General features: G+C 60.5%; 3 protein-coding genes across 5 annotated transcripts in view; all 3 read right to left on the bottom strand.

Moving 5' to 3' along the window:
* The window catches only part of SLC43A2 (solute carrier family 43 member 2), a 28,554-nt gene extending 19,422 nt beyond the window's left edge, over nt 1-9,132 (bottom strand). The window contains exons 1-3 of one of the 3 annotated variants that reach the window (XM_038165628.2): nt 8,981-9,132; nt 6,810-7,007; nt 277-466 (exon numbers count right to left, since the gene is read on the bottom strand). In XM_038165628.2, the coding sequence (XP_038021556.1) occupies nt 277-466; nt 6,810-6,969 (350 nt within the window). In that variant the 5' untranslated portion in view covers nt 6,970-7,007; nt 8,981-9,132. The other 2 variants (XM_072025933.1, XM_038165629.2) reach the window with 2 other exon arrangements.
* A 2,275-nt stretch (nt 9,133-11,407) lies between these two features.
* On the bottom strand, nt 11,408-16,990 carry SCARF1 (scavenger receptor class F member 1). Its single transcript, XM_027472108.3, has 11 exons — nt 16,591-16,990; nt 15,817-15,878; nt 15,490-15,591; nt 14,868-15,393; nt 14,480-14,698; nt 14,272-14,400; nt 14,093-14,196; nt 13,864-13,972; nt 13,669-13,793; nt 13,427-13,564; nt 11,408-13,182 (listed from the first exon to the last, which is right to left on the bottom strand). The coding sequence occupies exons 1-11, from the start codon at nt 16,698-16,700 to the stop codon at nt 12,212-12,214; spliced, it is 2,595 nt and encodes an 864-aa protein (XP_027327909.3). The 5' UTR covers nt 16,701-16,990; the 3' UTR covers nt 11,408-12,211.
* Nucleotides 16,991-17,516: 526 nt separating this feature from the next.
* RILP (Rab interacting lysosomal protein) lies at nt 17,517-22,404 on the bottom strand. The gene is made up of 8 exons (XM_027472123.3): nt 22,086-22,404; nt 21,650-21,773; nt 21,200-21,321; nt 20,824-21,015; nt 20,533-20,696; nt 20,295-20,417; nt 18,517-18,600; nt 17,517-18,207 (listed from the first exon to the last, which is right to left on the bottom strand). Exons 1-8 carry the CDS (start codon nt 22,329-22,331, stop codon nt 18,054-18,056), a joined length of 1,209 nt encoding a protein of 402 aa, XP_027327924.2. The 5' UTR covers nt 22,332-22,404; the 3' UTR covers nt 17,517-18,053.
* Nucleotides 22,405-22,424: the final 20 nt, after the last annotated feature.

Below are 22,424 nucleotides of genomic sequence, written 5' to 3'. Positions count from 1 at the left end.
CATCTGGCCGGGAAGCAGGGAGCAACGCTGGAGAGCTGAAGCTTGGACACGGAGTCCCAAAGCCCTTCCCTTGTGGAACAACTCATCGTGCTGCCCAGTGCTGGCCAAAACCATCCCAGAGCTGCTCAGGCACCCCATACACAGCCCCCAGCCCCCAGCCCAATCCCCCATAAGGTTCCTGATGTTTCAGGGACACGCCAACAGGCACAGCACCCCCCAGCCTCTGATAAAACGTGAATTCACCCCTCAGCCCACCCTAGTGCCCGGGACACCGACCTGCCCAGCAGCCGCAGCTTGCGAGGGCCGTACTTGTCCATGACGATGCCCAGGGGCAGCGTGATGGCGCTGAGCAAGAAGGAGCCGATGGTGAAGGCCAGGTTCAGCATCTCGTCCTGGGCGTTGCACGTTGGCCACTTGTGCTCTGCCTCCGTGCTGTTCTCGTCCTCAGGGCTGCCCGTGGAGTTTCCTGCACAGGATGACAGAGGAGCATCATTGCAGCGTGTTGGGACAGGGCTTGGAGGCAGGCAGGGAAGAGAGGAGCCTCCGAAATTATCTCGATTATTTTGATTGCAATCAGTAAGAAATGGAGAAGGAAGAGAAAAAGAGCAGAAGGACAGGGGACAGCTGACAAGGTCAGCTCGGAGCAAAGGGCGCGCAGGCGCCTGGGAACAAGTCTCCCATGAAGAAGGAGCAGGAGGGCAACAACCTCAGGACAGGGCAGAGCAACCCGAGGACAGAGCCCCATTAATTTATAGAACTACACAAGTTACAGGGCACTGCCCCAGCAGGACTGGAAGGGACCGAGATAAAACCTAAAGTACTCCTAATCCGGGACTGGCGTGCCATCAAGGATTTTTTCCGAACTAAACTGGAAGTGATAACCACAGCCAAAGCAGCTATTTTGGGTCCAGATGCCGGGCTGACGAGGCCTGGCACGGAGCTCGGAGGACGAGCCTCCTGCCCTCGGCCTGTGAGGGATGGGGAGGCAGCGGCCACCGCGCTGTCCTGCTCCCAGGGGGGCGGGCAGCTCACCTGCCCCCGCCGGTCATTAATGGGTTGGGGCATCTTTGGCTTCGACCCCGTAATGATTTTTTTTTCTGTGTGTGTTTTTTCCAAGTGGTTTTAGGCCACACGGCTCAGTTACACCTCTGACTTTCTGCTCTTGACTTGAGGAACTGCGCAGGCAGACTCCCACGCCGAGCAGAGCTGGCGTTGTGTAACAGACACAGAAACAGGACCGGGGGAGAAAAAAAAAAAAAAAGAAAAGGAAAAAGAAAGAAGTTCCCTTTTCTCTGCAGCAGCAATTTCACCGGCTCTTGCCACCTTCCCTCCTGTCACAAGCCCATCCCAAGAAGGTTTAAGTCTCCTCCAACAACGTGGGTGCCTTTAGACTTTGTTAACCCAGAGCCTTGGCGTGCTCCACCCCTCCTTCGCCCGGTGCTTATCTGACGTTTTGGTAACCTTTGCTGGTATGACAAAGCACTTGCCTTTCTTTTTTTTTTTTTTAAAAAAAACTGCTGCAGCGAGCCAGTGACATAAAGCACTCTCCTCCATATTTAATAATTGATCTGACAAAATTCAATATGAAAGGAAGATTAGAGGGAGGAGTCACCTATGTAACCATCTGTGTGAAGTGAGACCTGAGATCCTCAGTGTTGGGGTTAATTAGCAGGAATCCCTAATACACCAAATATTCAAGCGAGGACGCTCGCTGCTTGGTGTGGCTCATGGTCAGGCTCCCCCCAGCTGCCTGTGCCACCCCACGTCCCCATCCCACGTCTCCTTCCCTTCCACCCCATTCCCCCCAAGCCCTGGCAGTGACTGGTTTCACCCTGCTTCTCCCAGCTGGCATTTTTCTCTCCTGCTTGCCAAAACAACCCTCCCGGCTCTGTGTCAATCGCAAACAAACCACGGGCCACCTTCCAGACGCCAGGTATGAGCAGGAATTCAGGCGCTGCTATCAGAGGTTTACGAGCTCCTGCAATCCTTCCTCTGCCCCCTCCCAGCCCTCTGGGGAGGATGCGAGGCGTTTCCATTCACGTTGCCCCCAAAAACAGCTCTAAGATGGTCTCAAACCGCCTGTGGCGAGCAATGACTGTTTGCTCATTCCCTTTGCTGTTTGCTCCTGGTGGATAATTAATCCAGCCCTTCTCTCGCCCTGATAGCCACGGGTAGCCAAAGTGACAGACATGTCCCCAAAAGGCCCCGTGCAGCAGCATCCCTTCTGCAGGGAGGATGCACTTGAGTCACGTCCTTACAAATCAGTCCTGGGAGCCTCTGTGGCTTCACACCACCTCTATATCTCTTCACCTTCACTCTTTCCTTCACCATCTCCCCGTGCTGTGGCTCAGGACTCCAAACACCGACGTCCCACGGCATCTCCACGCGGCAGGCGGAGGTGCGAGGCTTCACCCCCCAGCACCAAGGCTCCGGGGCTCTCCACTGAGATAAGCTCACAGGAAACAGATGTGGTGCGAGGCTGAAGTCAGAAAAACAAGAGGGGTGGCGTGCTGGGGGGGGGAAGAGTGACAAAACAGCAGTGATTTCCCTGCGTCAGCACTGTGCGGACACAGCTCAGCTGTGGACAAGGGGACGTGGGCAGTGCAGTGACCTTACAGCCACAAGAGGATCTCAGACCAGAAATATTCAGCACCGGGAGCCGAAATAGATTAATTGACGTTAATATATGGGTGTGTATGATCGCAGCGTGACCCCAGGGTGCTCCTGCTGACTGCGGGCCCTCCGACAGCACCGGGGGGAACGGCGAAGGGGGTTTGGCCACCTCTGCAGCCCTGCTGCTGCCAGGAGGGCTGGGAGCAGGGCAGCGACTGCAGGGCTGTGCCTGTACCAAGCGCCTTGTTTACAGCTGCTGGCCGCCAGCTCCGAGGAGGGGCCAGGCAGCAGCGCTATGTGGAAATACAAATTGTTTGTGAAAATAGCAGCAGCCCCTGAGCAACAAGGGAAGATCCAGCGAGGCGTAATGGAAAGGATTCGAGCGGCCCTTGGCACCTCCTCGTCCGGGGAATCGCTGGGAGGTGCCACAAATAGAAAATTTTGGAGGGGCTGCAGGTGTCTGGCTGGGGAGCCTGCAGGTCACCTGCAAGGGGAGTGAGTGGCAACGCGTGACACGGACAGGAGGAGATTAATGGGCAGAGAACCTGCCTTGCTGCTCACCTACCCAACACGCCTGGCTACGGCAAACAGCCGTTTCCTTCAATCACGGCTCAGATCCTGTTCCAGATCACTGCACGCCACACTGCCAGGGAAAAGCTCCTACGTGCCCGGCTCCATCCACAGCGGCGCTTTGGGGAAGGGCAGTCCCTGTGCCCAGGGCTGTGCCCTCCCCAAATCCTCCTGCCAAGTCCACCTTGGACGTTGTGCACAAGTTGCCACCGCAGCATGCGAGCAGCCCAGGATGGGTCCGTGCACGCTCCCCACGGTCTCAGCGACCAGCCAGGAGGAGCTGCGAGTCTTTATCAGCAATTACAAGAGCACACTGCTTGTTTTTACAGCGCTTCCCCTGCCAGCAGCAGGATTTCTGCTGCCCAATTAGTAGTTTTGAGTTACTATTTAAAGAATGGCAGAGCTTAGGTGAGAGGAAGGCAGCCTCGGTAATCATTTATGTCAAGCTCATCGCTGGGATTTGTTCAGGCTGTTCCGGGGACGTTTAAAGCCATCCTTTCTCCCACATGAAGTGCTGTAGGTTTCACGAGAGGGTCAATCATTAACTACTCTTTGCTGACCCCTGCGAATCCCAGGCACACAGCAGGTCACCTGAGGAATGAGCCTGGCTTTTTCAGGAGCGGCTGCCATCTCGCACCAGCACAGGTTTCCTTTCATCTTGTTCCTTGGATCAGCCTGAGCCGAGCAGGAGAGACAGCCCCGGCAATAACTCTAGGACACTGCCTGAGTGGCTTCACCTTCCTCTTCTATTTTATTAAAAAAAAAAAGAAGAAAAAATAAGGAAAAAAAAAAAAAAGCAGGGACAAAGTCTGGGAGCGCTGGCAAAAAAAAAAGAAAACAAAATTAAGAAATCACAGCAAAATGCATGTGCAAACAACTGATCCGCAGCCTGCCCACATAAGAACATGTTTTCTCTTTTTGGGATGGTGTCATACTTCTGGGAACTGGGAGGAGATGTTCTTGCTTTACACCGCTGCGAACTCAATGGGCTCGGGCTTCCCTCTGCGTCTGCCCCTCTGCTCGCACCTCCCTGACCCCGCTGAGCCCCGGCCCCGTGTTATTTAAGCCCCGAGTCGCTCCTCGGCTGCGGTTTGGGTCCGCAGCGGTTCTCTCCCCAGCCGGCGCCGCCGACAGCTGCAGGGCAGCACGGCGAGCTTCCTGCTGAACTCGAGCTTTTACCACGCTCACACTTTTTCCTGTTTACAGGGTCGCGTGCGCTGCCTCGCCACGAGCCCTCCGCACGTCTCACCAGGCCCCAGAGGGCCTTTGGGGCTACGAGGCCCCACTGCAGCCCCCGGGGTTTGGATCAAACACTCCAGGGCCTTGAGGCTGCGCCTTCCCTTGCCCCCGTCCAGGTGTGTTACGCTGAGGTGGGTGAATTAGCTTATCACCTCCTCGGTTTTCCACAGCCCCGTCTTACAGGAAGGCCCTCTGTCCCTCTGGCTCCTTATCTTTGCTCTTTGTGAGCAGATTACCAAGTTCAATGTCTTTTTTTTTTCCTTTAAACGTGCTTCAGAAACGCCTAAGCCTTGAGCTTCCCAATCCAAGTATCATCGCGGCAGCACGAGGCCCTGACCAGATCAAGTTCCCCAGCGGCTGATAAGGCCCGAATCCTGATAAAGACCGCGGAATCAGCATTCGAGCCGAGTGAAAGATGCTGCTTCAGTTGGTTAAAGGCCAAGTGGTAGTGTAGTAAAATTCAAATGGGAACAAAGTGCCACCAGCGGATTCCTTGTCAGCAAATTTCAAGCATACCTCGCGCTGTGGTCAAGTCTGCCACCCGGAACAAGCAGAGCCCTCCACTCAAACCCTCTTGCACAACGGCTTTAAAAATATTTGCTGCTTCGATGGGGGTTTTTCCAGGTGTCCACCTCCGCTCTTGTGCAACCGAGCCGACCCTACGTGGTTGTAGGGAGGACGGGCAAAGCCCAGTGCCAGAAGCCAAAGGCAGAAAGGGAAAAAAGGAGGGGATTTGAGGAAGACCACGAGCCCGTCGTGAACTGGAGCCACGTTCTGGGTAGTTGCTGCTACTTTCAGGGAAGAGCCTGCGGAAGGGACAAGGTCTAGTTTCTCTTTAGTTGGAAGGCATCACAAAGTGCAGAGCTTTTGCTGACAAACGAAAAGCCCTGCCAAGAACCTTTGGCTCATTAGGAAAAGTCTTTTTTTTTTTTTTTTTTTTTGTTGCAATACTTACATGCACACAGCGGCATTAGGAACAACAAGTGCCCAAAGGCTACTAGTTACAATTTCTTTGTTTCCACCCATCTTCCAGCCAAGAGCCGCATGATTCAATGGGTTGTGCTGAGAAAGGCAACCGCTGGGCCACCCTAACCCCAGAAAGGGTCAAAGGCAGCTCGGTGCCAAGCCCTACGGGGTCGGTCAGGGCTCCTGCCACCAAAAAGGCATCTGCTGTCCCCAGGCCTGGAGCTTTGGCTCTTCCCTACCTTGTCCCTGAGGTTGTTACAGAGAGGACAATAACAGAGAAAGGAAAATGAGCAAGCAAGGATGGAAACTGGCAGAACTGCTCCTCGAGGCTCATCACAAGCCATTTTTTCAGCCAGTATTTGAGGACAATGAGAACGTTTGACTCCTTAAGCGTGTTTTTAGGGTTTAAATCACCCTGCCTGGGGGCACAGGTTGGGAGGAAGGCATTGCCCCCGGGGCAGTGATTCGATTCCATCGCCTCTTCCCTGCGGTTTTCGGCACTCCCAGATGCAGCCAGACCACAGCACGGCAAACCAGGGTGAGAAGCCACAGCAAATCTCACCAATGTGGGGCAAAGGCAGACAAATCGAATGCAACGGAAGCAAAAAGCAGGAGGATGGGCCCCAAAGTGAAGCACAGCTCCTGTCAGCAGGGCACAGCTCAGGGCACCGATAGCAAAGTGGCTGCTCTCAGCCACAGTCAGCGTTTGCTTATCAGCTCTGGCGTGTTTTATCTCAGAAAGCTCCACCTGGGTTTAACCAGACCTCTCACACTGGCCTGAGGCAAAGTCACCGTGGCTTGGTGACAGCACAGCAGCCTCTTTAGGTCTGAAGTCTCCTAAACGGTGTCCAGCTGCTGGGGACGCTCCCTCGCGTCACCTGGAGGGCTGCTGGAGATGTGAGCAACACGGACACGCTTGGAAGAACCACGCTGCGAGCAGAGGGCAGGAAGGAGAAGCAGCAGCCACGCTACAGCTGACAAGAACCCAAACCCGCCAGGTGCAGCTACGAGACTGAGGCAGCCACCCACAGGCACACAAAGAGGCCGTAACAAGGGGCTGATGAAACAGAAACACACCAAGCGAGGGGAAAACCAAAGTATCATCACAGCTGTTCACTGCTTGGAGGTCATTTTCCCACATTATAGATTTCCCCCACTATTCTCAGCAGAGGCAGGACCCCAGGCCGAGAGGAAGAGGCTGTCCAGGAAAACTGGACCTAATCTTTGAGGCTCCTTTTCCGTTCACCCTGCAAAGCAGCAGCAACCACAGGCACGTCGAACCACCACGAGGATGCCTTCCTTTTTGGAAAGGGAGGCGCATCCAGCACACACCACCCCGAGGCAGGGAACCGCGCCACCAAACCCCAGCAGCCGCTTTTTCACCCGTCTCGGGTCCACCACCTCCTTGAGAGCATCCTTACCCGACTCGTGGCAGAGGTAGGAGTAAAACCCTTCCGCCTTCAGCATGATGAGCAGGGACCCCCAGCCCAGCAGGACGGCGGAGAAGAAGAGGTTCTCGATGATGGCCGTGAACGCCATCCACCAGCGCCGGCGGTGAGCGGTGGCGAGCGTGGGTGCCATTGCTGCGTGGGAAGGGTGCCCTCGGCCACAGTCTCAGCCTGCAGGGATCAGAACAACGACAGGAGAGGTCACGGACACGGCACAGGCTGCTCAAGGAGAGTGCAAAAAAAAAAAAAAAAGTTTAAAAAGAGGGTGCTCCGCAGGGAGGTAATAAAGGCTGCCCGGTGAATGAAAGGCACTCAGGTGTAAAGCTTATTTTTGCAGGCAGCAGCTTGCCAGGTGCCCTGGAGGGAAGGGGGAGCACAGGTGCCCTTGGTGCAGCCCCTCCAGCGCCGGTGCCGTGCGCCAGAGGAGCGTTCAAGGGCTCCGTTCCACCTCCCGAGCAACAGGTATGAAAACACAGCAAATATCCCCTGCCCGGAGCCCGCTCCCCCCTTTGCAGCCTATTTGCAGGGCAGCAGGGAAGCAAGTGCAGAGCTGAGAGCTGCCCCAGCACCCCGACCTCCTGCTGCTTGGGGCAGAGGCTGGGAGCAGGGAGGCAGCCCTATAACAGCTGTAGTGTCCCAGCAGCTCTGCTCTGCCCCACGGGAGGCACGGATCTGCCCTGTAAAGGGGCCACGAGCGATGGTCCTATACATGCTCACACCGCAGACGGGCTCAGCAAGGAGCCCCTCTTTGCTAAGCGCACGTCTGCGAGCAAGGCGGGACGCATCCTGCCCCATGCCAGCCCCGCAGATGGCTGGTGGTGGACAGCACGTGTCACCCCGCAGATGCTGCAGCCGGATTAACATCCCCAGCTCCACCTGTCCCGCTCCCCGCGGCCAACGAGAGCGAGCGGCAGCAAATATAGGAGCAGACCGGGTTGAGCTGGGGGAGCCCCGAGGTGCAGGGGCTGCCCCTGGGTCATGCAGCAAGTGGCCATTTTAGACGAGCTGGGTTTTCCCCCCCCACACACCCTAAAGCATGCCATGATCAAGCACTACGGGAAAACACGCGGGCTGCCCGAGAGGGTCTTCGGGGGCTTGCCACGGGGCCAAGGTGCCACCACCCCCTTGCTTTCCAACCCCTTACAGCGGTGCCAGGAGGCCAGGGCCAGCCTGCAGCCACCCAGGCTGCCGCAGAGAGCGAGCCCCCTGATCCCGAAACCCGCCTGCAGCCCCCCCACGGCCCCCCACCCACCCACCCACCCATGCAGCGCGCAGGCCCGCTGCCCCCAGCGCAGCCCGGACGTGCTTCCTCCACGCCTCCTCTTCCTCATCCCGTGCACCCGCGCGCCCACCGCCCCCAGCCCTGCTCCTCTCCATGCTGCAGCCCCCCCCTTGCTCACCGCCCCCAGGCACCCCGCTCTGCCCCCACCAAGCCTCCTGCTCACCCCGCTATGTCCCTACAAAGCCCCCCATGCACCCCAATCCCCCCCCAAAAAACATGCGCCCCCTTGCACCCTTCTCCATGCCCACGGATCGCTCCCACACCCCCTGCTCCCCCCCAGCAAGGAGCCCCCTCTCCCTCCAGCCCCCCTCCCAGCACCAATCCCACCCCATACACCCCTTTTCCCACCTCCCCCCCCAAAAAAAACCCTTCTCACCCTGTTACCCACAAACTGATGCTCACCCCACCCCGCTCTCCCCACACTCCCCCCCCAACCCCGGCTGCACCTCTCTGTGCCCCCAACACCACCCCAAGGGGGGCACCCCACTGTGCGACCCCCCCCCCTCCCCAATGCACCCCATAAAAGCCGACACCCCCGGTGCAACCCTACCCGTGGTACGCCCGCTCTCCCCAAATCCCTTAGGGCGACCCAGCCAGCAGCCGGCCGAAAACGAAAGGGTGAAAAAGGCAAAAAAAAAAAACCGCGAAGGCAGAAAAACGGGGGAAACGGGGCAAGATGAAAGCAGAAAAATATGAAAAAAATAAAAATATGGGAAAAAATGAATATGAAAAATTAAAAAAAAATGAAATGAAATGTAAAATTTTAAAAAATAATAAAAAATGATTTTTTTTTAAATTAAAATCGTCACCAGCCCGAGCATCCCCCCCCCATCCATCCATCCCCGGCCCCGCTGCCGCTCACCCCGGCCCCGCTCCGCCGCCGCTCGGCGCCGCCGCGCTCCCCCCGGTGTTTTTATCCGCCCTCCGCAGCAAACAACCGACACCGCCCATTGGCCGCCGCCACGACCAATGGCCGGGCTGCCGGGGCACGTGCCGGGCCCGGTGTCCCCCCCCCCCGGTGTCCCCGATGTCCCCCCCCCGGGCCCGGTCCTCCTGGACCCGGTCCCGGGGAGCGCAACGCGCACGGAGCGCCCCGGAGTCATGCCCGGGGGAGGCAGAGAGAAGGAACCCGCGAAGCTTTCCGGCAAAGGAAAGGGGGAAAAATAAAATAAAATTAAAAAAATAAAAAGAAAAAATCGTTTTTTAAAAAAATAATAATAAAATTATTTTTTTTTTTTAAGTGAAAATTAAGTATTGAAAAATAGGCATTAAAATAAAAGCAAAGTTAAGACATAAAATGAATAAACGAAATTAAAATTGAAAAAGAAAATAAAAATAAATTAAAATTAATAATTAAAATTACTAATTAAAGTTAAAAATTTAAAATTAAAAAAAATAAAATTAAAAAGTAAAAAGTAAAAAATAATTAAAAATTAAAATTAAAGGATAAAATTAAAACAAGGTTAGAATTAAAAATTAAAGTAAGGCTAGAATTAAAAACTAAGGTTAAGATTTAAAAATAAAGTTAATAAGGTTAAACATTTAAAAAATGACTCTAAGATTAAAAATTAAGGTTGTGATTATAATTAAGCCTAAAAATGCCATTATCGTGAAAATTAGCATTCAGATTAACATTAAAATAAACTTTAATATCGTAATATTAATGTTAATATTAAACATAGAAAAAACATTAAAATCAATATTAACATTAATATCACAATATTAACATTAATATCACAATATTAAGATTAACACCACAATATTAACATTAAACATTAAAAAAATTAAAGTCAACATGAATTATCACAATATTATCATTTTAAATCCATTAAAGTCAATATTAACGTGACTATTAATGAACCGAGGTGGGTGACAGGTGCAGGATGCGGCCCCCCCTGCACACTCCCCTCCCGAGCACGGGGGGCTCGGAGCGCTGCAGCCCCCGGTGCCCATGGGGCCGGGTGGCGGGGATAGGAGCGGGACGAGGACGAGGAGCACAGCATCGAGCCCAGCCCTGCCTCATGCCCCATTAGGAGAAATTTCAGATTCACCTAACGCCGGGTCCCAACGCCGAGCCGTCGCCCCTCGGCTTGCTCCTGCACCACAGCCACCCAGGGGTTTGGCCACCACGGGGCCATTTTGGTGGCCAAGCGGTGTTTGGGGCAAGGAGAGGGCTCTGGGGGGTCTCAAACGAGGGTCCCAACTGATGGGGGCTGAGGGTGAAGGCGCTGGGGTCTGGACGGACGGACACACACCACTGCGATGGGTGGGAGAGGAAAGCCTTCGGCCTCAGGAGGAACTTTACAGCAGCGGGGCAGGAGCAGGGGGTTCGGCCAAAGCAAACAGCCATAAAAAAAGCCCGAGGAAAATAAAACAGCCGGGGCCGGTGCGGTGCCTGTGGCGGCCGTAAGGGAAGGCCGGGAGGGCATGAGGCCTGCGGAGACCTCCAGAGCCTCGGGGATGCCGAGAGCGCCTCAGGGCTGTGTTTGTCTACGCGAGGGGGCAAAAAGAAGCTCTCAGGAGAGCTGCTGCCCTCTGTGAAGACGCCTGGGGAATGAGTAAACATCGTGGAGAGAAACACACAAAAGCTGAAGTGAGGGCGAAGCACAGCGCTGGCACGGACAGGCGTTTACACAAACCGGCCAGGGACAAGGGGAGGCTGGAAGGGAGGCGACAGCTCCCGCCAGGCCTCACCGGGGGTCTGTGGTGGGCTCTGGTGGTGGTCCCTGGTGTCCCCATCTGGGGATGGGTTGGAAAAGCAGGACACAGCCCGGTGAGGTGTCTGCTCCTCCCTGGGCCACCAGGATGGATGTTGTTCGTCTTCTACAGCTTTTGGTGGTATGGGTGAGAGGCATCACAGCGGAGGAGGGCTGCGAGCTGGAAACCTCCGTGTGTGAGCATGGGGAGCGTGTGGCTCACATCAGGGGAGACGTCCCCGGGAAAAGCAAAAGGAGAAAAAGCAAAATGTCCCGAACCCCAAAGCACAAAGAGGCAGCACCAGAGCAGGGTCCGCACACGGAGACTCAACCTGCAACGTGTGTGCCCCCAGCCCACCCCGTGTCCCCTCGGCCCTGCTCTCTCCATCACCACCCCTCCCCGGGCCGAGGTTGGTTCCTGAGAGCACAGAATTACCTCAACAGAACCAGAAAACGGAAAATAAATAAATAAATAAATAAATAAATAAATAAATAAATAAATAAATAAATGCCTAAAGGTAGCAACAGCTCTCCTACTTCAGCGAATATTTCTGGCTGTATCTTCAATCCGGAGAACAGCTGGGAAACCAAGCTCCTTTGGTAACATTTAATTTCCAGTCAGAGGCTTTCACACCCCTCGAAATAACAGAAAAATACACAGAGAACTGCTTTTACCTAGATACACCCAAACCCAGCTCATGCTGCGAATCCTCCGGCTCCTCGAGCACCCGGTGTGCCTGCCGACAGTCACAGGGCTCCCACAAAAATGCCATTTTCCACCCATTTTCTGTCCTTATTGGGCCTGTACAGTTCCTGGTGCACAGGGTGGTGTTCACGGCCCCGCTTTGCTCGTGGATGGGTGCAGTGTGGATGACTGTGGCATCTTGTGGTGCTTCGGGGCCGTGCACCCAGCCGGTGCCCTGCCTCTAACACAGAAACCCCCACAGCCAGAGCTGCACAGATAACCCCCCGCAGACCTAGATATCCTTCAAGATAAGCAGCTAAAATTATTTTTTGTGGAAGCCGCCCGTGGCAGCCCATTGTCTCGCCCAGCAGAGCTCCGTAAAATAATCCCCTCCAGCGAGAAGCACCTTTACAGGGAGAGCCACCAAGGGGCATCCCGCTCCCCCCAGTGACCACAAAATGGGGCCCGTGGGATGCAGGGGGCACAAAACAGCCCCAAAGCACCGCCAGCTGCTGGGGCTGTGGCTCTCAGTATCGCCCGTCTCACCGGTGGGGTCCGGCGTAGTGGGAAGGGAATGGGGATAACGGGAAGGCTCCGTGTGTCCAGCCCCATGCTTGGGGGGGGACCTTGGCTCCCCCAGGCTGGGACTGACCCAGCGGGGTCCCGCAGGTCCCCACTGCCCCCAGCCACGGAGGGGGACGGAGCCGGGGGCTCAGGTGGCTGCGGGGGCAGCCGGCGAATCGTCACTGCAGCTCACGGTCTCGTATTTGGGCTCTTCCTCGGGGGCAGCCTGGCCCTTCGTTTCCAGCCTTAGGGTCACCTCCAGGCTTTTGCCCCTCTCCGTGGCATCGCCAACCCCATCCTGAGCCCCGGCGCCTTTCAGCGAGGCCGATGCCAGTGGGAAGGATTGTCTCTTCCCGGGGGGGTGCTGCTGTTTGCTGGGGCGCTGCTCACCTGCAGCCCCCGGGACGCTCTCCCTCTGCTTGCAGCCGTTCGCCGAGTCCCTGCGCTGTGCCAGGGCCCGGCGGGGAGGTTTTTGGATGGCCTCAACACTCCTCCGCGCCTTGGGCTCCTCCTTGGCGGCCCACTTGCCTTTCTGCAGGCTCCCCAGCCTCTTCAGCACGGCCTGGACTGGTCCCTCGCCACCTCCCTCGGCTTTGGGGTCCTGCCCGGCCGTCCCCACCATCATGTAGATGGTGGTGACGTTGGGATCCTTCCCCTTCGCGTCCCAGCTGCCGCTTTTGGCGGCCGCTTCCAGGGCTTCCACCCTCTGGGCCACGTGCCTGGTGCCGGAGACCACCCGCCGGCGGCCCCCCGGGGTGGCCCGAGGCGATGGCCGGTGGCTTTCGTCCCCCTTGGCGAGGGGATCGGGGCTCTCGTAGCCATCGCTGGCCGGCTGCTCGGCGGGGGACTCATCCCCTGCTTCCCCTGATGTGGGGGACAGCTTGGCCGCCCCCCATGGGGTCTTGGGCTTCCGCCCGGGGCTGGGGGTCTCCGCCGCCCCAAATTTCGTCCCCTCGGCGAAGGAGACAGAAGGCCGCTTGGCCTTGGCGATGCTGGAGGTGCGGGGGATGGCGAAGGGCTGCGAGACATCATCGGAGCTGAAGGCGGCCGGGTCTGGGAGCGCCTCACCCGGGGGGGAGGCCCCGTCCTGCAGCTCGGCCCCCCCCAGCAGCGGGACACCTGAGGGAAAAGGGGGCGAGCGTCAGGGCTCGGGGGTGCGGCTGTAATAGGGCTGTGCCCACGCCGGGCACGTCCCAGTGCACGAGACCAAGCACGGCCTTGGGGAGAGGGAAATGAGGGAATAAAAATAAATGGCAGGCTGCGCCCAGCATCCTCGGGGAGCCCAAGGACTCCAAAAGGGTGGGACGGGGTTGGGGCAGCACGGAAAGGCTGCGGGGAGGGGAGGCGCAGCTTCGTGGGTCACCTTCTCTGGGAGGGACGGAGTACTCGGGTCCCTCGTTGTCGGTGTCAAAGGAGGAGAAGGAGCTATCCGAAACCCAGGCGGCCGAGGGCGACTCGATGAAGCTGGGATTGAAGGGGATTTCTGCGTCGTGGTGGGAAACTGGGGGGGAGAAAACAACAAGCTGAGGTCATGGGGGCGCAGAGCATCACCCGCCCTGCGGGATCCCCCCCAAAAAGGGCCATCGGCGGCCCCGCTTTCCTCACCTGTGACTTTGGGAAGTTTGTAGCCGCCCAGGGAGAAGCAGGGCAGCATCGCGCTGAGGTTTGCCAGCACCCCCTGCACGTGGTGCTTCATCCTGGCCACCACGTCGTCGTCCGGCACGGCCGCCCTGCGCAGGAACAGGGGCATGAAGGCACCAAAAGGATGGGATTTGGCACTAAGGGGCCCCTCACACCCACCTGTCTCTAGCATCTGCGGGGCCGGCGCTGCAGCAGCAGCAGACAACGCAGAGCAGCAGCAGGAGGAGAGGGACGAGGATGGCGGCCGCCAGAGCCCCGGGGTCCAGACCTGCATAGGGAAAACGGGATCGGGGTGTCCGTAGCTGCACCACGACATCCCCGTCCCCTGGGGAGGATGCTGCGGCCCCCCCTCGTTTGGATGGAGGTGGAAAAGTGGGGCTGCTCTTACTCAGCGCGCAGTCACCCCGCACGGGGTGGCAGGGCCCTCGGGAGCACTGGCACGGGGAGGAACAATTCACGCCAAAATACCCCTCCGGGCAGGTGTCGTTACAGCTGGAAGAGAGAAGAAAGGAGGGGAAATGCCCCCGGGGATGGGGGGTCCCAGCCCTGCCCCACTCCCCACGTTACCTGGGTCCCCAGTAGCCGGCCTGGCAGAGGCAGGCACCCGATACGGGGTCGCAGCTCCCCCAAACGCACTCGGGGCAGAGGAACTGGCATCCGTCCCCGAAGGTGCCCGCGGGGCAGGAGCTGTTGCAGCTGCCGAGACAAAGCGAGGAGGCGTCAGGGTGCTGGGACCCCCACCAGGACCTGCACCTGGGAGGCAGCAGGGGGGTACCTGGGTCCCATCCAGCCGGGCTCGCAGTGCAGGCACGACCCGGTCTCCGCATCGCAGGCGTCCCCGTGCCGGCAGCGGGGGCACGGCTGGAGGCAGCCCTCGCCGTGGAAGCCGGGGGCGCAGCGCTCCTTGCACAGGGTCCCATTCCAGCCGGGCTGGCACGCCAGGCAGAAGCCATCCACGGGCGAGCAGGGCTGGCTGCGCTTGCAGTTCCCGCAGCTGCACGGGCACAGGGGTGGCGAGGCTTCAGCATCCTCCCCGTCCCCCAAAAAAATGCTGCATCCCACCAGGGCTGCCCAAACCTCCCCCTCCCCAATATATCTCCCCATCCAGCCAAAGGGACGGATGTACCCCGTTGATTTTCCCCCCCGTAGTGCCCCCAGCTCACCTGTGCACACACTGCGACCCGTATTTCCCCGCCGGGCAGGGCTCCCGGCAGCTCCTGCCCTGGTACCCGGGGACGCAGCTGCAGTGCCCGCTGAGGGGGTTGCAGGAGCCGTGCAAGCAGTCGCAGCGCCGCTGGCACCCCAGCCCCCAAAACCCAGCCTTGCACTCGCACTTGCCCGTCTCCTGGGTGCAGGGCGAGAGGTTGCAGGAGCACTTGAAGCTGCACCTCCTGCCCCACCAGCCCGGCAGGCAGTGGCAGTGCCCGGTCAGGGGGTCGCAGTGCGAGTTGGCGGCGTTGCACTGGCACTGCTTCTTGCAGCTGGGTGACCACCAGCCCGGCTCGCAGCGGCAGGCACCGGTCAGGGGCTCGCAGCGGCCATGGGGCCCGCATTGGCAAGGGAATTGGCACAGCTCGCCCCAGCGATCGGGGTGGCAGGTGCAGCGCCCGCTCGCCGCCTCGCACGTCCCGCCGGGGTGGCACGGGCACCGCTGCTTGCAGTCGGGGCCCCAGTACTGTGCCGGGCAACCTGCGGGGGGAAAAAAATAGGGGAGGTAGAAAGAAGGGTGAGGAATCACAGGGAAGTGATTCCTGGGGAAGGCTGGCGGAGGTGGGGAGCACTCACGGGAGCTGCAGTCTGCGCCGAAGAAGCCGGGTTTGCAGCGGCAAAGCCCCGGTCTCACGCACACCTCGTCCGGCCCGCAGGCGTCCTCGCCTTCGCACAGCGCTGTCGGGGCACATCAGGGTGTGCCAACCCCACCAGGGTGGCACCACGCGTGGTCCCCAGCACCTCCCGCACCCCCAGTGGGCTGGTACCCCCCTCTGCACCATCAGCACCCCGCTCGGTGGGCAGCTGGGGGCTCTCCACGGCACTGCGGGGCCGATGGTGTGGAGGAAACACCCAGCCGAGCGTGGGGACGAGGATTTTGGGTGTCATCCATCCAAGGCTTACCAGCCGTGCACTCCCGCCCTTCCTGCTTCCAGCCGGGGCAGCATGCCAGGCCCGCGGGGGGGCTGCGGGACAGAGAGGGGACATAAGATGGGGACCGGGGGGGACATCAGATGGGGACCGGGGCTGGGTACGTCTGTGTTCAGCTTCAGGGCTCTTTGGCTAACATGAAGCTAAAGCGGGGTGTTTCCCCCCCCCCAGGGCTCAGTCTCGCACACGGGGAAGCCGCGAGGCCCCGGGGGCTTTGCTCCGGAAGGAAGTTGGGAAAATAGAAGGAAATTTAAGACGCTGCAGCCAGCGTGGGCCGCGGGGCTGGTGCCGGGACAGGCGCGCCCGGTGCTGCCAACACCGCGGCTATGGAGCCCAAAACCAGGGCCCTGACACCTTGGGAGAGGCTCAGAGGCGTGCTGGTGACCCCAAAAAATGGCAACAAAGCACGGTGTTGACGGAGAGACCAATGAACAAGGCAAAATAGCAGCAAACGGGCAGGGATATCAGCTCCCAGAGCTATTTAGGATTTGCTGCCAGGATGTTTCTGCCCTGGTGAGCGTTAGAAATATTTCCAATGCTCCCAAAACCCCACCATTGCCCCCATACTCTCTTGGTACGTGAGAAATAACCCCATGGAGAAGGGATTTGAGGGCTTGGAGCCCCCCAGCACCGTCCTATTCCCCGTGCCCACGCAGCACCGGGCTGCAGCTCCCCGTCCATGGAAGGCCGGACTGAGGATCCCCCCCTGCTGCCACCCAAGGGTCCCGGGGCGGTGGTGGCACCCACCTGTCCGCCTTGCAGACGTTCCTGCCGTCGGGGTCAAGCTCCTGGGCAGAGCCCTGCACCCACAGCCACAGCTGCAGGCACAGGCACAGCAGCGGCCGGGCGCTCGCCATCGTGCCGGGGCCGTGTCCGTCCGTCCGTCCTTCTGTCCGTCCTGTCCCGTCCCTCTCCCGCGGCTCGGCCTCTTCCTCCTGCCAGCCTTGGGTTTCTTCCTGAGGAAACGCGGGAGGAGGCGCCCCGATCCCACGTCAGGGGGTGCGCAGGGAAGGAAGGAGCTGGGAATGCCCCTGGGGGGGCTATTTTTGGCTTTCGCTGCCAAAAAAACGGGCGGCCGGGGACTCAGCACCCCCCGCGGGGAAGGGCACCCACCCAGCATCTCCCCTTCACCTGCTCCATCGCCCCCCAAAGCTGCTTCAGGCCACGTCCCCCACCCCACCTGAGGCATCCATCCGCCCCCTCTCCTCCTGCTGTCCCCCCCGGGGTCCCCACGTCCCCCCCGGGCACACAGCGGGCCCCACGCTGCCCTTTGAACCAGCCGGGGGCCAGGGCCCACGGCCACCGCTGGCCACTGTCCCACCGCCCGCCTCCCCAGGAGCTTTGTGTCAGCAGATGTACAGGAAACACCTTTTTCCTACCCAAGCCTGGCCGGCCAGGGGGGGTGGAATCCAGGCTGGAAGCGTGGTGCTGCTCCCCCCAACACGCAGGATTTAACTCCTCTGTGCCTGAGCAGCCCCAATTCCCATCGCAGGTCACCCGCTGGCCATTTGGGGTGTCTGGAGCACACCTCACTGCCACTGTCCCCAAGCCAGCCCCCCGCAGGGGCTCTGGCACCGTGCAGCAGGCTGCAGCCCTTTGCACCAGCACACAAAAAGCCACAGATTCCCCGGGGAACAGCTCCCAAAATCCCAAAAGCAAAGACAGAGCAAAGGTTGTGGCGGGTGCCTCGTCGGAGGAACGAGCGCCCCGTTTATTTCTGTTTCCAGTTCTAGATTGAGGAAGTACCTTGCCTGTAGGGCCCCCGTACCCCCCACGAGCACTGGCATCGCCCAAATTTTCCAGTTGCCAGCAGCAGGAACAAGTCCCGGTACAAAATGGATTCACCCCACGTCGGAAAGGTGCACGAGGGGTGCTCGCTGCGCCACAGCCCCACGGCTCCTGAGCGCACAGACACCCAGCCCTCGGCAGTGCAGGGTGCTCAGCCCGGGGTGGGCACCCGCAGGACAGCGCCCAGGCAGCCCCGGGCACTCTTCCTCCTTCTTCACATTGCAGGGATAAGGGGAGGCAGGGTTGGAAAGGTTGGGGGGAAGGAAAATGGGGGCAACGGGCCCCTGGGTGGTGCCCACGGAGCGGGTGCAGACACCCGTGGAGCTGCAAGCAGGGAGCAGCACCCATGGGTGCTGAGCCCCCCCGGCTGCCCCCACTGCTCTGTGCCCACGCAGCTCCTGGGGGTGTCGGCTGCAGCGGGGTCAGAGGGGCGGCGATGCTGTGTGCGGGCTGCCCGCCTGCCCGTCCTCTCCCACCGCCTCCAGCTGCGTTTCGGGTGACTCGATGACTTCCCAGGCTCCGGAGCAGCTGGCAGCGGGGGGGTCGTTGCTGCTGCCCTGATACCACAGCCCGAAGCTGCAGAGAGAGAGCAGATAAGGGGTGTGGGGGAGGAAAGCTTCCCAGGGATGCAGCCGGATCCCAGCCGGCCTTCTGCATGCCCGGCTGGGAGCACCCTGAGCGTGTGGCAGCCCCCAAAAGGCAGCAGGGTTTGTGCCTGCACAGGGAAAGAGAAATCCCCCAAAACCAAGCAGCCCCGCTCTGCGGCAGCACCCCAGGGCAGGCACCGAGCTCGGCTGGTGTTGGGTCCACGGCTGAGCCCAAAAAATGCTCCCTGCCAGCAGAGCCACCCGTCCCCACCAGTGCCTGAGATGGGAGGGAACTTACAAGCTCCTGATTTTGGATTCGGGAGGCTGGCCATCCACACAGTCTGCGCTGCGAGCCGGGAGCCAGGAGCCCTCGTCTTCCTCGCTGCAGCACAAAGGAAGGGACAAAAACTCAGCTGAGTCACACACGGAGAGCACCAGAGCCCCCGAGGCACCCCTCTGCGCCCCAGCACCATGCGTAACAGGCAGCCACCCCTTCCTCTGCCCTGGCTGTGCCCCAGGAGCCCTCCTGGCATTTTCTGCCTCTTATTTCAGGTCTCCATCGCTGCCTGGTGGGACCGACCCGCACCCATCTTTTCCTCTTGCTTCCCAGCCCGCTCCGTCCCGTGTTTGCTCTCCAAGCCCTTGGCACCCGCAGCCACAGCAATGCTCACACCCCACAGCTGCGTTTCGTGGCGAGCACAGCCCCAGCGCCGTGCCCTCAGCCCCCAAAGCTCTCAGATATCAGCTCCAAACCCTCGGCGCTTGGTCAGCAGACGCTGGTCCCACATTGCCAGGGCAGCAGAGCCGCAGCCCACGCGCAAGTTTGTAGGCAACAAAACCTGGCACGGTGCTCAAGGGACCTGCAGCCACTGCCGGGGGGATGTCCCCAGCCCTACAAAGCCCCCAGCACACCCAGGGGCTGTGACAACTGGACCTTGGGGACACGATGGGGATCAGGCAGGCCCTGCAGGACAGGGGGTGAGCCCCAAAAGAGGGCTGCAGGGCAGGAGCTCGCCTGGTGGTGGCTGTCCGGGTGTGAGCAAAGCGTGCAGCTCCCCCCAGGTGCACAAGCGAGCAGCATTTTTAGCAGGAGGAAAAACGAGCTGTGCGGAGCTGGGGGAACCCCCGCGCTCCTGAAAATCCCGTTCTGCCTCTCCGAGGGCACTGCAGGCTGCACGTAAAAAGGTTTCGGGTAGGTGGGGAGGACCCATCCCTACCCTGAGCGGCCTGGCCCGGCAAGGTCCCAGCCAGGAGCACCGTGAGCATCCCATCCCTGCCCTTCCCAGCCCCCCGGAGCTCCGAGCAGCACCAACCACCTCCTCCTGCCCGAGGAGGCTGCCAGAGCTGGGAAGGGGCCACGCTGGGAGCCTCAGCTCCAGCCCCGCAGCGCTCTCAGGCTGCTCCAGGTTGTACAAACCCCTCTGTGCCTGGGTCCCCCCCGCCAGGAGCCCCCAGCGCAAGCAGCAGCAGCAGGTTTCAATGGCACAGAAGAGCTCAGCCCCCTTCAGACCTTTATTGAAGCCCCAAAAGCCAGTGAGATACGTCCCCAGGCGTCCCCCTGATGCCACAGGAGCAGCTTCAGCTCAGGCTTAGCCCCCTGCCTCGAGCAGGGGCAGCGCTCGGAGGGTCCCTTCCCCTCCCCGTGGCGAGGAGTCTGCTGGAGCCAGCACTGCCCACAAAAATCTGGCAGAGCCTCCAGGGAACATCTCTACCGTCATCTTCAAGGGCTCTCTGCTGGGTGGCCTCCAAGCACGCAGTGCAGGGACCAGCCCGGAGGTCCCAGCACCGCCACCGTCCACGCAGGGACGAGTGGCACTCGGCCAGGGAGCAGGCGTGTGACAGGTGACAGGGACATGCGAGCGGCGAGCAGCCCAGCCCCTGCAGCACTCCCAGGGCTGAGCCAGAGCCAGACATCAAGCACAGACAATAAACCTTTGATCTCTGGAAGCAGGCAGGGGCGAAGCAGGGAGCCCTGGGGAGTTCCCTGGCAAGGTGTCACAGCGCAGGGAGGCACCGAGCCGGCCGGCAGCCACCCCGCTCCGGAGACCTCCCCGTCCTCGGACCAGCCGGACTCACCTGCTCGCTGACTCCTCCGCCGTCCCCAGCATTTTGGCTCGGATTTTCCTTTTCTGTTTTTTGATTGTCGACTTCATTGCATTCAGGAAGAAGCTGGGAACTCTGTCTTCGTTCAGCAGCTCCCTGGAGAAGAGAATTCGGTAGTTAACCAAAGAAATCCTACCTAGAGCAGCCGAGGGGTGCTATGGGGACAGGAGGCACCCAGCTCGATTCCCCGTGCCACCAGGGAAGGGCTCACCGCTGGTAATAGGCCAGCTCCTCCTGCACCAAGAACAGGTTGGTCTTGAGCTCGTTCCGCTCCTGCAGGATCTGCTGCAGCTCTTCCTTGGAGAAGCAGCAGTGAGCGGGGCTCCTGCTCGCATCCCGGGGCTGGGGCTCCTCGTCAGGCAGCGGCGCTCCTTCCTGGGGGACGGAGAGGGTGAGCGGGGGGACGCGGACCCTAAAGCCCTGCTCTCACCTCCCACTGCCACGCGTGGCAAATGACAACCCCTCCTCGGCCACTCCGAGTCCCCCGCGGGTGCCAGCTCACCGTGCTGGGCTTCGGCTGCGGTGCCTCGGCGGCAGCCCTGCTCCTCCTGTTCATCTCCCTCTGGGTTTGCACCACGACGGCCTCCAGGTCCGACTTCTTCTCCAGCGCGCTCTTGAGCTGCGCCTGCACCACGGCCACCTTGTGCCGCAGGTCCTCGTTCATGGACATGAAGCGCTGCAGCTGCTCCTGGAGCTGGAAAGCCCACGGCAGCCCCAAGTGAGCCACAACAACACCGCTCGGCCGCCACCAGGGCCACCAGCGCCTGCACGGCGTGGGAAAGGCATCTGCCCCAGCAGGCTTGTGACACCGGCCCCGGGGAGGGGACAGGGAAGCAGGTCCCGAGGCCCTTCACATCCTCCAGCTCCCCCGCGCTCACCGCCTCCGTGTCTCGGCTCTTGCAGACGATCTCGTGGGCTTGGGCACGGATCTCGTCCCGCTGCTTGTCCACCACCTCCTTCAGCCGCAGCATCACCTCTCGTTCCTTCCTCGCCGTGCTGTCTGCGCCCAGACACAGGGGAACGGCCGTGAGCAGCTCCCAGGACCCAGGGACACCCCCGTGCTGGCACCCTGCGTCCATCCCCACCACCCTCCTGGCACCCCCTGGGATCCCAGAGCCTGCGGGCGCCTCCACCTCCCTGGCACGAGCTCCTCCCAGCCCACGCAAGGAATATTTTCCGTCCCAAACCCTTCACCCGTGCATAAAATCAGGGGATTGAGGGGTCCTGTGGCTCACACCAGCCACCACTCACACTCTCTGGTAGGACAGGGGCACCCACAGGGACAGCCGGTGGTGGCAGGGCCACCCCGAGCCCGCAGGGACACCCACCTTCCTGGGACTGGCTCTCGGCGAGCTGCCCCAGGAGCTGCTGGTTCTGCTCCTCCAGGTGGGCCAGGCGGCCGTGCAGGGCGCGCTCCCGGCGCTCGGCCTCCCACAGCCTCTGCTCCAGGTCCTGGGGGACAGGGACAGCGGGGTCAGGGCCACCCCAAGGGGCTGGGGGACAGGACACAGCCAGGTGGGTGTGAGCTGACCCCGAGGGGACAGCAGCGTCCCCCAGGGGATTCCTACAAGGACAACGGCCACCACGGAGGGGACCCACGGAGGAAGAAGGGCCAGGCCAGGCAGCCACCTGCCCTCGGGGACATAGCAGAGGGGTCAGCACCTCCCCAGAGGGCCAAAGGGCCCCTGGCCGGGTGCCACCAGGAAGGGGACAGAGGGGGACAAGGCCACCGCTTCCCCCCCGGGGGATCCCATCAACGCTCACCTCCGCGTCCTGCTGCCCCTCACCCTCGGAACCCGCCGGTGTCACCGGGGCCACCAGCGCCTCCAGCAACTCCAGCAGCCGCACAACTGGCGGCACCAAGCCGGCCACGGCGTCGGGCCCGAAGCGGCCCGAGAGGCGGCGCAGCTCGGCGCCCAAGGCGCTGGCCATGCGGTAGACGTGCGGTGGGGCCAAGCGGCCCGGAGGCGTCCGCCACAGGGGCTCGGCGCCCCGCGGAGGCTCCGCCATCGGCCACCACCGTCACCCGTCACCGCCACCACCAGCACCGGACGCGGGGCCCCGCGCTCGCTCCGCCCCGTCCCGCCCCGTCCGGGGCTGCCC

Source organism: Anas platyrhynchos, chromosome 20 (genome assembly GCF_047663525.1).
Source record: "Anas platyrhynchos isolate ZD024472 breed Pekin duck chromosome 20, IASCAAS_PekinDuck_T2T, whole genome shotgun sequence".
Taxonomy (NCBI): domain Eukaryota; kingdom Metazoa; phylum Chordata; class Aves; order Anseriformes; family Anatidae; genus Anas; species Anas platyrhynchos.
Note: the sequence above shows the minus strand (reverse complement) of the source record. Positions and strands in the feature narration are given on the sequence as shown.